The sequence below is a fragment of the Bufo bufo genome, chromosome 3 (genome assembly GCF_905171765.1).
Source record: "Bufo bufo chromosome 3, aBufBuf1.1, whole genome shotgun sequence".
In the NCBI taxonomy this organism is placed as follows: Eukaryota; Metazoa; Chordata; class Amphibia; order Anura; family Bufonidae; genus Bufo; species Bufo bufo.
The window spans coordinates 354,443,601-354,459,171 of record NC_053391.1 but is presented as its reverse complement, the minus strand read 5'-3'; the positions used below and the strand labels follow the sequence as shown (position 1 = coordinate 354,459,171).

The following is a 15,571-nucleotide window of genomic DNA, read 5'->3' as shown; positions in this document are numbered from 1 at the left end:
CAAGGGGTACCATCTTTATGTGGACAATTTTTACACAAGTGTGGCCCTCTTTAGGCATTTGTTTCTAGAACGGATTTGCGCCTGTGGCACCGCGCGAACTAGTCGCGTGGGCTTCCCCCAACGGCTTGTAACCACCCGTCTTGCAAGGGGGGAGAGGGCTGCCTTGTGTAACGAAGAACTGCTCGCGGTGAAATGGAGAGACAAGCGTGACGTTTACATGCTCTCCTCCATTCACGCAGACACGACAATCCAAATTGAGCGAGCAACCCGTGTCATTGAAAAGCCCCTCTGTGTCCACGACTATAATGCGCTCATGGGAGGGGTGGACTTCAATGACCAGATGTTGTCTCCGTATTTAGTTTCCCGCAGAACCAGACGCTGGTATAAGAAGGTGTCTGTATATTTAATTCAATTGGCGCTGTACAATAGTTTTGTTCTCTACAGTAAGGCTGGGAGAACACGATCTTTCCTCAAATTCCAGGAAGAGATCATCGAGAACCTCCTTTACCCAGGAGGTTCCGTGGCCCCATCCCCCAGTGTAGTTAGCCGTCTACACGAGCGACATTTCCCCAGTGTCGTTCCTGGTACCTCAACCCAACCGTCACCCCGAAAAAGATGTCGTGTCTGTAGCAGGAGTGGAATAAGGCGTGACACCCGCTATTTCTGTCCTGACTGTCCGGACCACCCTGCCCTATGCTATGGAGAGTGTTTCCGGAAGTACCACACACAGGTACACCTAGCATAGGGATTGCATCTCACAGGACAGGCACACAGGGCTATTAGGGCCCTTTTACTCTCAGCTGCTGCAAACCTCTCCTTTCACCTGGGATAAAGTGCATAACGTACTTCGCCACATCTTTGGGCGATTTGCGCTTTGCACATTGTCCCATGGGGAAGGAGAGGTTTGTTCTATAAAGGTAAAAAAAACTAAACAAAAAAAAAATTACCGGTAAGTAAAAAAGTTTAAAAAGTTTAAAAAAGTTAATATGTTCTGTTCTAAAGTTAATAAAGTTATTGCTTTGCGGCCTGGTTTTTTCTTTTTTGTTTTGTTTTTTTTACCTTCCAGGTGGACCAACCGATCGACCAGCTGCAGCACTGATGTGCATTCGGACAGAAGCATTGCGCTGCTGTCAGATTACACGCAAGTCGGTGTATGCGGCGCTGCAAGACGAGATTTCTCCTCTGCAGTAAAAGATATGTTTGCCGAGGCATATGAGCTGAGGAGGTGGCGGTGTTCATATACTTTGGCAAACACTTCGTATATATAAAAAAAAAAATCCCGGCAATGATTTATTCATCCACATCGATTGATGTGAATGGAGAAATCTGGTTTGCCAGGGCATACGAGCTGAAGTGGGTATGGATGTTGGGCGGAGCTCCTATGTCCTGGCAGACGCCTTTCCCCTCCTTTTTCTTTTTTTGGCAGAGATTTTTTCATCCACATTGATCGATGCGAATGAAGAAATCTGTGCCGTTCATTTTTTTCTTTCAGCCCAGAGGCTGAACGGAAAAAAAAAATCTCATTACCTGTATGCTCAATATAAGGAGAATAGCAGAAACTCCTAATGCTGGGCATACATGTAATGATTGCGGAGACCCTCAAATGCCAGGGCAGTACAAACACCCCACAAATAACACCATTTTGGAAAGAAGACACCCCAAGGTATTCGCTGAGGGGCATATTGAGTCCATGAAAGATTGAAATTTTTGTCCCAAGTTAGCGGAAAGGGAGACTTTGTGAGAACTAAATCCAAAAAATCAATTTCCGCTAACTTGTGCCAAAATTTTTTTTTTTCAATGAACTCGCCATGCCCCTCATTGAATACCTTGGGGTGTCTTCTTTCCAAAATGGGGTCACATGTGGGGTATTTATACTGCCCTGGCATTTTAGGGGCCCCAAAGCGTGAGAAGAAGTCTGGTATCCAAATGTCTAAAAATGCCCTCCTAAAAGGAATTTGGGCCCCTTTGCCCACCTAGGCTGCAAAAAAGTGTCACACATGTGGTATCTCCGTATTCAGCAGAAGTTGGGGAATATGTTTTGGGGTGTCTTTTTACATATACCCATGCTGGATGAGATAAATATCTTGGTCAAATGCCAACTTTGTATAAAAAAAATGGGAAAAGTTGTCTTTTGCCAAGATATTTCTCTCACCCAGCATGGGTATATGTAAAATGACACCCCAAAACACATTCCCCACCTTCTCCTGAGTACGGAGATACCAGATGTGTGACACTTTTTTGCAGCCTAGGTGGGCAAAGGGGCCCACATTCCAAAGAGCACCTTTCAGATTTCACAGGTCATTTACCTACTTACCAGACATTAGGGCCCCTGGAAAATGCCAGGGCAGTATAACTACCCCACAAGTGACCCCATTTTGGAAAGAAGACACCCCAAGGTATTCCGTGAGGGGCATGGCAAGTTCCTAGAATTTTTTATTTTTTGTCACAAGTTAGTGGAAAATGATGATTTTTTTTTTTTTTTTCATACAAAGTCTCCTATTCCACTAACTTGTGACAACATTTTTTTTTTTCCATGAACTCACTATGCCCATCAGCGAATACCTTGGGGTCTCTTCTTTCCAAAATGGGGTCACTTGTGGGGTAGTTATACTGCCCTGGCATTCTAGGGGCCCAAATGTGTGGTAAGGAGTTTGAAATCAAATTCAGTAAAAAATGACCTGTGAAATCCGAAAGGTGCTCTTTGGAATATGGGCCCCTTTGCCCACCTAGGCTGCAAAAAAGTGTCACACATCTGGTATCTCCGTACTCAGGAGAAGGTGGGGAATGTGTTTTGGGGTGTCATTTTATATATACCCATGCTGGGTGAGAGAAATATCTTGGCAAAAGACAACTTTTCCCATTTTTTTATACAAAGTTGTCATTTGACCAAGATATTTATCTCACCCAGCATGGGTATATGTAAAAAGACACCCCAAAACACATTCCTCAACTTCTCCTGAGTACGGGGATACCAGATGTGTGACACTTTTTTGCAGCCTAGGTGGGCAAAGGGGCCCATATTCCAAAGAGCACCTTTCGGATTTCACAGGTCATTTTTTACTGAATTTGATTTCAAACTCCTTACCACACATTTGGGCCCCTAGAATGCCAGAGCAGTATAACTACCCCACAAGTGACCCCATTTTGGAAAGAAGAGACCCCAAGGTATTCGCTGATGGGCATAGTGAGTTCATGGAAGTTTTTATTTTTTGTCACAAGTTAGTGGAATATGAGACTTTGTATGAAAAAAAAAAAAAAAAAAATCATCATTTTCCACTAACTTGTGACAAAAAATAATAAATTCTAGGAACTCGCCATGCCCCTCACGGAATACCTTGGTGTGTCTTCTTTCCAAAATGGGGTCACTTGTGGGGTAGTTATACTGCCCTGGCATTCTAGGGGCCCAAATGTGTGGTAAGGAGTTTGAAATCAAATTCAGTAAAAAATGACCTGTGAAATCCGAAAGGTGCTCTTTGGAATATGGGCCCCTTTGCCCACCTAGGCTGCAAAAAAGTGTCACACATCTGGTATCTCCGTACTCAGGAGAAGGTGGGGAATGTGTTTTGGGGTGTCATTTTATATATACCCATGCTGGGTGAGAGAAATATCTTGGCAAAAGACAACTTTTCCCATTTTTTTTATACAAAGTTGTCATTTGACCAAGATATTTATCTCACCCAGCATGGGTATATGTAAAAAGACACCCCAAAACACATTCCGCAACTTCTCCTGAGTACGGGGATACCAGATGTGTGACACTTTTTTGCAGCCTAGGTGGGCAAAGGGGCCCATATTCCAAAGAGCACCTTTCGGATTTCACAGGTCATTTTTTACTGAATTTGATTTCAAACTCCTTACCACACATTTGGGCCCCTAGAATGCCAGGGCAGTATAACTACCCCACAAGTGACCCCATTTTGGAAAGAAGAGACCCCAAGGTATTCGCTGATGGGCATAGTGAGTTCATGGAAGTTTTTATTTTTTGTCACAAGTTAGTGGAATATGAGACTTTGTATGAAAAAAAAAAAAAAAAAATCATCATTTTCCACTAACTTGTGACAAAAAAAAAAAAATTCTAGGAACTCGCCATGCCCCTCACGGAATACCTTGGGGTGTCTTCTTTCCAAAATGGGGTCACTTGTGGGGTAGTTATACTGCCCTGGTATTCTAGGGGCCCAAATGTGTGGTAAGGAGTTTGAAATCAAATTCAGTAAAAAATTACCAGTGAAATCCGAAAGGTGCTCTTTGGAATATGGGCCCCTTTGCCCACCTAGGCTGCAAAAAAGTGTCACACATCTGGTATCTCCGTACTCAGGAGAAGGTGGGGAATGTGTTTTGGGGTGTCATTTTATATATACCCATGCTGGGTGAGAGAAATATCTTGGCAAAAGACAACTTTTCCCATTTTTTTATACAAAGTTGTCATTTGACCAAGATATTTATCTCACCCAGCATGGGTATATGTAAAAAGACACCCCAAAACACATTCCGCAACTTCTCCTGAGTACGGGGATACCAGATGTGTTACACTTTTTTGCAGCCTAGGTGGGCAAAGGGGCCCATATTCCAAAGAGCACCTTTCGGATTTCACAGGTCATTTTTTACTGAATTTGATTTCAAACTCCTTACCACACATTTGGGCCCCTAGAATGCCAGGGCAGTATAACTACCCCACAAGTGACCCCATTTTGGAAAGAAGAGACCCCAAGGTATTCGCTGATGGGCATAGTGAGTTCATGGAAGTTTTTATTTTTTGTCACAAGTTAGTGGAATATGAGACTTTGTATGAAAAAAAAAAAAAAAATAAATCATCATTTTCCACTAACTTGTGACAAAAAATAAAAAATTCTAGGAACTCGCCATGCCCCTCACGGAATACCTTGGGGTGTCTTCTTTCCAAAATGGGGTCACTTGTGGGGTAGTTATACTGCCCTGGTATTCTAGGGGCCCAAATGTGTGGTAAGGAGTTTGAAATCAAATTCAGTAAAAAATTACCAGTGAAATCCGAAAGGTGCTCTTTGGAATATGGGCCCCTTTGCCCACCTAGGCTGCAAAAAAGTGTCACACATCTGGTATCTCCGTACTCAGGAGAAGGTGGGGAATGTGTTTTGGGGTGTCATTTTATATATACCCATGCTGGGTGAGAGAAATATCTTGGCAAAAGACAACTTTTCCCATTTTTTTATACAAAGTTGTCATTTGACCAAGATATTTATCTCACCCAGCATGGGTATATGTAAAAAGACACCCCAAAACACATTCCGCAACTTCTCCTGAGTACGGGGATACCAGATGTGTGACACTTTTTTGCAGCCTAGGTGGGCAAAGGGGCCCATATTCCAAAGAGCACCTTTCGGATTTCACAGGTCATTTTTTACTGAATTTGATTTCAAACTCCTTACCACACATTTGGGCCCCTAGAATGCCAGGGCAGTATAACTACCCCACAAGTGACCCCATTTTGGAAAGAAGAGACCCCAAGGTATTCGCTGATGGGCATAGTGAGTTCATGGAAGTTTTTATTTTTTGTCACAAGTTAGTGGAATATGAGACTTTGTATGAAAAAAAAAAAAAAAAAAATCATCATTTTCCACTAACTTGTGACAAAAAATAAAAAATTCTAGGAACTCGCCATGCCCCTCACGGAATACCTTGGGGTGTCTTCTTTCCAAAATGGGGTCACTTGTGGGGTAGTTATACTGCCCTGGTATTCTAGGGGCCCAAATGTGTGGTAAGGAGTTTGAAATCAAATTCAGTAAAAAATTACCAGTGAAATCCGAAAGGTGCTCTTTGGAATATGGGCCCCTTTGCCCACCTAGGCTGCAAAAAAGTGTCACACATCTGGTATCCCCGTACTCAGGAGAAGTTGAGGAATGTGTTTTGGGGTGTCTTTTTACATATACCCATGCTGGGTGAGATAAATATCTTGGTCAAATGACAACTTTGTATAAAAAAATGGGAAAAGTTGTCTTTTGCCAAGATATTTCTCTCACCCAGCATGGGTATATATAAAATGACACCCCAAAACACATTCCCCACCTTCTCCTGAGTACGGAGATACCAGATGTGTGACACTTTTTTGCAGCCTAGGTGGGCAAAGGGGCCCATATTCCAAAGAGCACCTTTCGGATTTCACAGGTCATTTTTTACTGAATTTGATTTCAAACTCCTTACCACACATTTGGGCCCCTAGAATGCCAGGGCAGTATAACTACCCCACAAGTGACCCCATTTTGGAAAGAAGAGACCCCAAGGAATTCGCTGATGGGCATAGTGAGTTTATAGAAGTTTTTTTTTTTTGTCACAAGTTAGTGGAATATGAGACTTTGTAAGAAAAAAAAAAAATCATCATTTTCCGCTAACTTGTGACAAAAAATAAAAAGTTCTATGAACTCACTATGCCCATCTGCGAATACCTTAGGGTGTGTACTTTCCGAAATGGGGTCATTTGTGGGGTGTTTGTACTGTCTGGGCATTGTAGAACCTCAGGAAACATGACAGGTGCTCAGAAAGTCAGAGCTGCTTCAAAAAGTGGAAATTCACATTTTTGTACCATAGTTTGTAAACGCTATAACTTTTACCCAAACCATTTTTTTTTTACCCAAACATTTTTTTTTTATCAAAGACATGTAGAACTATAAATTTAGAGCAAAATTTCTATATGGATGTCTTTTTTTTTTTGCAAAATTTTACAACTGAAAGTGAAAAATGTCATTTTTTTGCAAAAAAATCGTTAAATTTCGATTAATAACAAAAAAAGTAAAAATGTCAGCAGCAATGAAATACCACCAAATGAAAGCTCTATTAGTGAGAAGAAAAGGAGGTAAAATTCATTTGGGTGGTAAGTTGCATGACCGAGCAATAAACGGTGAAAGTAGTGTAGGTCAGAAGTGTAAAAAGTGGCCTGGTCTTTCAGGGTGTTTAAGCACTGGGGGCTGAGGTGGTTAATATGTTACTTTTATTTGCAAATATATTGCAATCTTCACACTGGCCAAAGGTACATAAATACTAGACCGAAATGTCTTGTTTTCTGAAGGTCACTTTTCAGCTTTACTGTATAGACTAGGGGATGGTTAGCAAAGTTATCACTAGTGTTGAGCGAATTGAAGTATACAAAGTGGACTTTGATCCGAATTTCAGGGAAACATTTTTAACTGCGAAGCCGAATTTCCTTGTGCTTCGTGGTAACGAATCAATTTTTCCTGAAATGGGGGGGGGGGGGGGGGGGGGAATCAAACTCACCTCATCCATCTGATTGATAGAGGCCATCGCAGCCATCTGGATTGAAGATCCAGTGTGAAAGGTGATGTCATCACACACCGCACAGGATTTTTCCTTGGATCTTCAATCAAGATGGTCGCAGTGGCCTCTATGCGATCAAATGAATGAGGTGATTTTATTTTTTTTCTCACTGGATTAATCCCTGAAAGCCACAATGTGTATCTCAGATGCCACGATCAGCGATGAACATGACGTCTGGGGGATTCGATGACAGGGGGTGGTGCAATCGCCATTCCCCATCATTGCGCCCGCTAATTACAAAGAAATACACATTTTAAATTCGGCGAAACAGCCAAATCAAATTTTTAAGAACTTTGCTCATCTTTAGTTATCACATTATTGACACCTCTTATTGTACTGCTAGAGGTCTAGCTTTTTCCAAAGGTGCACTAAAAAACAAAAAGGTAAAATCTGAGCTATGGGCAACAAAGTCAGTTTACTTTACACCAGGTTTGATAAATTTCCTCCAGCATTTTCTGTCCCTTTCAAATGATGATAAATGAGCTGTGATTTGTGCAATGCTGAAGCTCAGGCCTTTTTTCTACCACATTTGTATCGGTATCAAAGAAATGTAAACACATAATATTTTTAGGTGAGGCATATAGCCTCAGGTGAAAGACTGTTATTAATATAAGAATTAAAGGTTAAGGACACCTTTGGGGACATATTTAAAATTATTGCATTTTACATGTTTTCACCTTTTAAGTATTTTTATACAGGTGAAACTCAAAAAATTAGAATATCGTGCAAAGTTAATTTATTTCAGTAATGCAACTTAAAAGGTGAAACTAACATATGATATAGACTCATTACATGCAAAGTGAGATATTTCAAGTCTTTATTTGTTATAATTTGGATCATTATGGCTTACAGCTTATGAAACCCCAAAGTCACAATTTTGAGGTACCCTTTGCTCAGGGGGTATGGATTAATTAGCTAACTAGAGTGTGACACTTTCAGCCTAGAATATTTTCACAATATTCAAATTTTAAGTTGCATTAATGCAACTCCTTTTAAGTTGCATTACTGAAATAAATGAACTTTTGCACGATATTCTAATTTTTCGAGTTTCACCTGTAATTTCTCGTTCAGTCTTTATTAAAAATACTAGCAGAAGGACCCGGCTTTGCATGGGTATATTTAATCTATTTCATTTAATGTTTGTGTGTGTCGTTAAAAGATATCGACAGTATCCCCCATAACAGTGACCTCTACAGCACCCCGCCCCTTTAACAGTAAACTCCACAGTCCCCCATCCCTTATCACTGACCCCCCACAGTGCCCTGCCACTTTAAAATGGGACCTTCACAGCAGCCCATCCCCTTAACTTTGACCTTCGCAGCACCCCACTCCCTTAAAAGTGATCTCCTCAGGGGCCCGCCCCCTTAACAGTGACCTCCACAGTATCCTGCTGCCTTAACAGTGACCTCCACAGCAGTTGCCCCTTTATTAGTGGCATATGAACAGAAGAAAAAGTTCTAGCATCCAGGATAAAATGTTGCCAACTGCTTTATTAAACTTTGGTTACATTCCAATTAAACAGACATGATCTCCCTCCACCGCTCGGTTAACATGTTTCGAACCAACCTGGTTCTTACTCATATTCAGGTTATGAGTAAGAACCAGGTTGGTTCGAAACATGTCAACCGAGCGGTGGAGGGAGATCATGTCTGTTTAAGGCTTCTTTCACACAGGCGTCACGTTTTGGCTCAGGATGCGTCCCTGGTGCATTGCGGCAAACCCACGTGGGTAGGTACGCAATTGCAGTCAGTTTTGCACTTCGTTCAGACTTTATCGCGCGAGTGCAATGTGTTTTGCACGCGCGTGATAAAAAACTGAATGTGGTACCCAGACCCGAACGTCTTCACTGAAGTTCAGGTTTGGGTTCAAGGTTGTGTAGATGTAATTATTTTCCCTTATAACATGGTTATAATGGAAAATAATAGCATTCTTAATACAGAATGCTTAGTAAAATAGGGCTGGAGGGGTTAAAAAAATAAAATAATAATTTAACTCACCTTAATCCACTTCTCTTCTGTCTTCTTTCTTCAGGACCTGGGTAAAGGACCTTTGATGACCTCCCTGCGCTAATCACATGGTCCATCACATGATCTATCACCATGGTGATGGATCATGTGACGGACCATGTGATGAGTGCAGTGACGTCACCACAGGTCCTTTTCCTCAAAGAAGAAGAAAGAAGAGAAGCCGGGCTGCGCGAACAAGTGGATCAGGTGAGTTAAATTAATTTTTTTTTTTTTTTAACCCCTCCAGCCCTATTTTACTAAGCATTCTGTATTAAGAATGCTATCCCTTATAACCATGTTATAAGGGAAAATAATAATGATCGGGTCTCCATCCCGATCGTCTCCTAGCAACCGTGCGTAAAAATCGCACAGCATCCACTCTTGCTTGTGGATGCTTACCATTTTCACGCAGCCCCATTCACTTCTATAGGGCCTGCGTTGCGCGAAAAACGCACAAGTGATGCGTGAAAATTACCGCTCATGTGCACAGCCCCATAGAAATGAATGGGTCCGGATTCAGTGCGGGTGCAATGCGTTTACCTCACGCATTGCACCTGCGCGGAAATCTGAGAAAGAGGCCTTATTGGAATGTAACCGAAGTTTAATAAAGAAGTTGGCAACATTTTATCCTGGATGCTGGAACTTTTTCTTCTGTTCATACGCCAAGGACCGGTCCAGTCTGTTCCGTGCAGAAGGATTTCATGGTGTGCTGGAATATTTTTCTTTATTTGATTTTAATAGTGGCACCTGCCCCCTTAACAGTGACCTCCACAGTGTCCGCACCTTTAACAGTGACCTCCACAGCGCCTGTCAGGCGACATTTTGTCCCAACAATTTTTATAATGATAGTCTATGGTGTCGCACTGCAACATGTGACATGCTGCGACTGCGACGTGACAGTTGCAAAAAATCCATCCAAGATGGATTCTTCTGCGACTGTTGCGTCGCAGCATGTCGCATGTCGTCGTGTAGCCCTAGCCTAAAGCTGACCTACAGCAGTGAAGAAAAATGGCTGGGCTGTTATGGAAACCTGGAGTAAAACTGTGTCTATGTGGAGACTAAGGGCCTGCAAGCTTCGATTGGCTGATAAGGGACATGTGACCGTGTGTATGGCAGTTAGGATATGAAGAGAAAGACTTGCAGGCTTGTATTGGCTAATGCAGGTAATTTTTTGGCAATATCTCAGGAACGGTACGTCCTAGAGAGCTGTGACCCCCACACAATTTCTATCCAGGTAGCAAGGGATGTGTATACCAAGTTTAGTTGAAATCGATGGTTGCGTTTTTGAGTGATCGCGGAACATACATACATACACACACACATATATATACGTCCTTCTTTATATATATAGATTCAAAAGCTTCTATTCTACTACCTTCAGTTTCACTGCATCTGCAAACTGTTGCTTCTTCTCAGTGAAATCCGTCAGTTTTACTACATTTAACTAAAGACTTTTTTACTTTACCGTTAAAGAGTATGCAATCTGTGTAGGGGAAGTGATTATGATTATTTTTGCAAGATACTACTGATTTTGTATTTTTTTTACAAAAATTTACTTAAAAACAGGCTCTGAGGTTGTCCCTTATTCGTCTTCGGAGCTCAGTGCAGTACTGGAGGCTAAAGATGCTCTCGGTTCACAACTAAATACAGAACTGTCCTGCTGCGCTCACTGCCTCATTCCTATATAGCGCTGACAGGGTGTGTGTGCTCTGTTTTTCCCAGCATGCTCATTAAAGGGGTTATCCAGTATGTACAACAGCCCCCCCCCCCATGTGCCGGGCCCCTCCGTGGGAATATACTTACCCCGCTCCCCGCGTCGCTCCTGGTCCCCGCACTGCCGCTGCTGCTTCTCCCTGTACACGGATGAAAACATCCAGTGTCGGGGGGGAGCAGCCAACGGCAGGCAGGAATGAGCCTCTCTAGCGTCACCCACAGTGCTAGGGAGGCTCGTCCCCGTCTGCCATTGGCTGGTCCCCTCCCCGACACCGGATGTTTTCATCCATGTACAGGGAGAAGCATCAGCGGCGGTGCAGATGTTTTATGTGGAACAGAAAACCGTTTATCAGCAGTACATTGCACCTTATAAACAGGGATGTGCTGACAACAAACAATGAATCTGTATGGGGGCATATGGGCATTGGTTGTCTTCATTACATAACCCATTTTACCTAGTTCTATTTAGAACTGATCAGTTGAATACATTCTGCCTCTGTTTTATACTCAGAAATTAAAATTAAGAATTGCAATTATTTATCTACAAAGGAGAAGGTTACCTTGAGTTACGCCTACCATTTAAATTACAACAAATACGTTTTGAAAAGAATTACAGTGTTTACCTGGAAGTGTTCTCACCACAAAATATTGTATATCACTTTTTCTCTCGTTACCAACCAAAATGTATACATTTCCATTATATTCCATGTCAGGAGACAAACCAGACACTTCAAACGTTCTGTCTGTCTGGGTTTTTTGCCACTGAAATGTTCCATAAAAAGAAGGTAGGGCTTAGATTCATAATGTATCAAACAACAACTCTAGCCACATTAGTCACCAGTAGTCGCCAATAACAAACCAAACTGTAATGATCAGTGGGTATGGAACCATTGTATCAAACAACTGGTTTGTCTTTGGGCTAAACCTAAAGGCATTATCCTGGCAGTCCTCTGAAATTCACCCTTTAACCCCTATACCAGGGATGGCCAACCTAAGGCTCTCCAGATGTTGCAAAACTACAACTCCCAGCATGCCCAGACTGCCTACAGCTAGCAGCCTACAGCAGGGCATGGTGGGAGTTGTAGTTTTACAACAGCTGGAGAGCTGCAGTGTTGTCCATGCCTGCCCTATACAGTGATCTTGACTATGTGCAAATCCATGAAACAATCCAAAGGTCAGGGCAAGCAGCACAGGGTCAGTATGGTGATCAGGCAGAAGTTGGCACAAAGGCAGACAAGCATAGTATAGCAACTTTGGAGGATCTAGCAAGCTCAGGCAGTGAGTAAGACAAACAGCTCAGCATATATAACAGAGCTGAATAACACATGAAAGCAGCTGCACACAGAACAAAATAAAGATTAACCCTTACAATACTGCAGAATGAAGTTAGGTTTAATGAAAAATATCTCCAATAGACACACAGGACACACAGGTGCCTGGACCTGCTGCTGAAGTTCTGGAACTGGAAAGAAACAGGGTCAGGGGAACAGCGCCTGTGCTCACCCAAAGTAGCAGGACAGGGGTCGGCACGGGCTGCCGGTGCGACACAAACTGAATTGGAAGGTGCCCATTGGTATATTATATCTGATGACAAGTAGTGAATAAAAAGTGGAAAACATAGATAGGCTTCTTAACTTTCTTGAGTTATGAAAATGAAGGCAAAACACTAATGAAAGGTTGATGCTATTTCACCGGATTCTGCCATAAACATGCATGCACGGCTAAAAATGCATGTTTATTTAAATGGGGAGTGTGGAGAAGATTGCTTCCAAAAATGGCTTTAAGTCCCATGGGAACAAAGGACGAGGCATGTTAGAATCCAACATACCTGATCTTTTTTTCCCTGAACAGTCGACAGAACACAATACACATGAGACTATTGCCCATCCTGTCGAGTTTAGAAGGTTCAGTTGACTTTTATCTTGTGTATAATCAGCTATAGTGTCCTGAAATTGATTATACTGAGACAAAAGCAGTTGAAGAAAATTGTTCAAAAACTGTCTTTATTAAAGGGGTTGTCCCATGCATCTGGATCTGGATCTCAGCATCTGGATCTGAATACTTTTGTAATTGTATGTAATTAAAAATTAAGTATAGCCACTGAGTTATTCAATAAAATGTATCTGTAGCGCCACCTGCTTTTTGTTCTTTTTAGTATTTTTTAGTCCACCTCAGCAACGTTGCTGAGGTGGTTGCACATGCTCAGTTCTGACCTCTAACTGCCACCAGCTGTAGCTACTGTTAGAAACTGTGACAGTTAGGGTGCCTTCACACGCAGCACATTTTTTGGCAGAAAATTCCTCGACTGCAAATCAGTTCCATTCACCTTGCAGAAATCCATGTGCTTGCAGCCCATTCAAATGAATGGAACTGATTTTCAGTCATGGAATTTTCTGCTGCTAAATCTGCTGCATGTAAAGGCACCCCTACAGAGACAGAGCAGCAGCAAAAAGGCCACACCCAGAGAAAGGACATGCCCTTGAGCTGTGATAGGTAGATAGCTGCAACAGAAGGGACACACCCCCTGAGCAAGGACATGCCCCCTGAGCCACCAGTTTGAAGTAAATCAAGCAAAGCAATTAGAGCAATGAATTAGGAGATCTCTGGATCTATGTGAGGTGCAGGGCTAGTTCTAGCTTTGTTAGAAAGAGATTGTCATGTACTATATGATGTCTGATTTTCATTCAACTTAAAAAATTATTTACGAAGGTAGCACGCTTACAGCTTTTTTGGCTGGCTTTTTAGGTCTATTAGGCTACAGTGTAACATAGTATCATAGTTTATTAGGCTGAAAAAAGCCCTCTGTCCATCCAGCTCAGCCTGTTATCCTGCAAGTTGATCCAGAGGAAGGCAAAAAAAAAAACAACTTTGAGGTAGAAGGCAATTTTCCTCACTTTAGGGGGAAAAAATCCCTTCCCGAATATAATTTTTTTTTAAAAAAATATAATGAAATAAAAAATATTAAAGAAAATATATAATGTAATAATTTGTACCATGACTGCAGTGGCTGTAAAGAGTATTAGATTGCCAATCAAAAAATAAAACTGCCAATATATTAATAAATACAAAAATATTGGCATTTTTCTATTCTGTTGTTTTTGAATAAATGACCAGGAAGATCAGCAATGTTCAGTTAGTTTCTCAGAAAGGGGGGTGGTTAAACTGTCACTTCTAAGTTGGGCTCTACTATGTTGATTGCATTATGTACATTGTATATGAAGCAGGACGTAATACCATGTAAGTTGGACTTGACAGAGCATGTGAAACACCCATTGGCCAACTCATCACTTCTTCCCACTAGGAGGTCAAAAAATGCACATTGCTAGAAATTGTAAAATGAAAATGTTCCTTTCAGAATTTTGCAATTATCCCTTTAAGGTAAAAACACAACTTACTATGTCTTTTTTCTCAGAATTGAAAAAGTTCAAGTTGTACTCAAAATTATCATTTTTGTAAAGATCTTCCACTGTCACTGGCTGCTTGTCTCTGCCCCTTATTGGTACAGGAGGAGTTGGAACAAAAAGTGTTATTGAGTTCACATGCTGAATATAGTTTAATTTTGGTAAAATCAGATATGCTGTAAAGAGAAGCAAAAACAAAAAAAGTTAGTATAACATTAAAACATAGAGAACTATCTATTATATTGGAAATGTATTAATGAAGTAGCCAAAAAGTCACATAGCTTTATAAAATCTTTACTGTAAATGCATCGAGACTACAGGGGAAAGATGTTTTATTGGAAGGCTGAAAAGCACCAAACATGCTGATAATGGAATCTAAACAGCAATCTTCTAGGAAGATATCTGTTGGTCGTCTTTATTTTTATAAGGAGATGGGTATAAGACACCACTGGGGGAAGTAGTGTCAGGGCTGCCATCAGGAATTTTCACAGCCTCATACAGGCAAGCTGTATGGGTCCCACCCCCAAGCCTGCCCTCCGACTCTTCTCACATTCATAGCCATAACAACCCACAACACTTTTTTGTGTCAGGCCATTTTGCCATACACATAAGTAAGATTTTAAGGTCTATCTACTTTTATTATGAGTTAAGTAAAGTAATAAAAATTACACCATTTTTATTCACTTTTTTGCTGATCACCATAAGGGATACCAAACACTTTATTGTGATATTTAATAATAGGTATGTTACAAAAACACATTTATTGTAATGGTTTTTGCGCCGTTATTTTTTCTTTTGCTCCCTTACTGGTGTAGATTTAAGCTGTTTTTTCCGCCAAATAAACTGGTGTGAAAAATGATTAACGAGATTGGCCTGCCGGCGCGGCGTAAGCGGGGAAATGATGCAAATTTTACCGCACAAATGGAATGCAACAAAATTTGCAACCTATTTATGCCACAAAAGTGGCATAAATAGATTAATAAATGTCCCCCTTAACTTTTAATTCAGGTTTTCTTTTACTATAAAAAAGCTGGGAAGTAAAAGTTACATTTTTAAATGTCTTAACCTTTACTAAACAATTTATTTTATAGGCCTCTGGTGGTTATTAAACCCAGGACCTTTTATATAGCAGGCTTACCACTGCACTAT

At 41.3% G+C, this 15,571-nt stretch overlaps 1 protein-coding gene across 1 annotated transcript in view; it reads right to left on the bottom strand.

Annotated features, from left to right (window-relative positions):
• The window catches only part of LOC120995352, a 43,516-nt gene that overhangs the window by 15,048 nt on the left and 12,897 nt on the right, over positions 1–15,571 (bottom strand). The window contains exons 3-4 of the mRNA XM_040424499.1: positions 14,417–14,598; positions 11,645–11,783 (exon numbers count right to left, since the gene is read on the bottom strand). Coding sequence (XP_040280433.1) covers positions 11,645–11,783; positions 14,417–14,598 — 321 coding nt within the window. The remainder of the gene's footprint in view (positions 1–11,644; positions 11,784–14,416; positions 14,599–15,571) is intronic.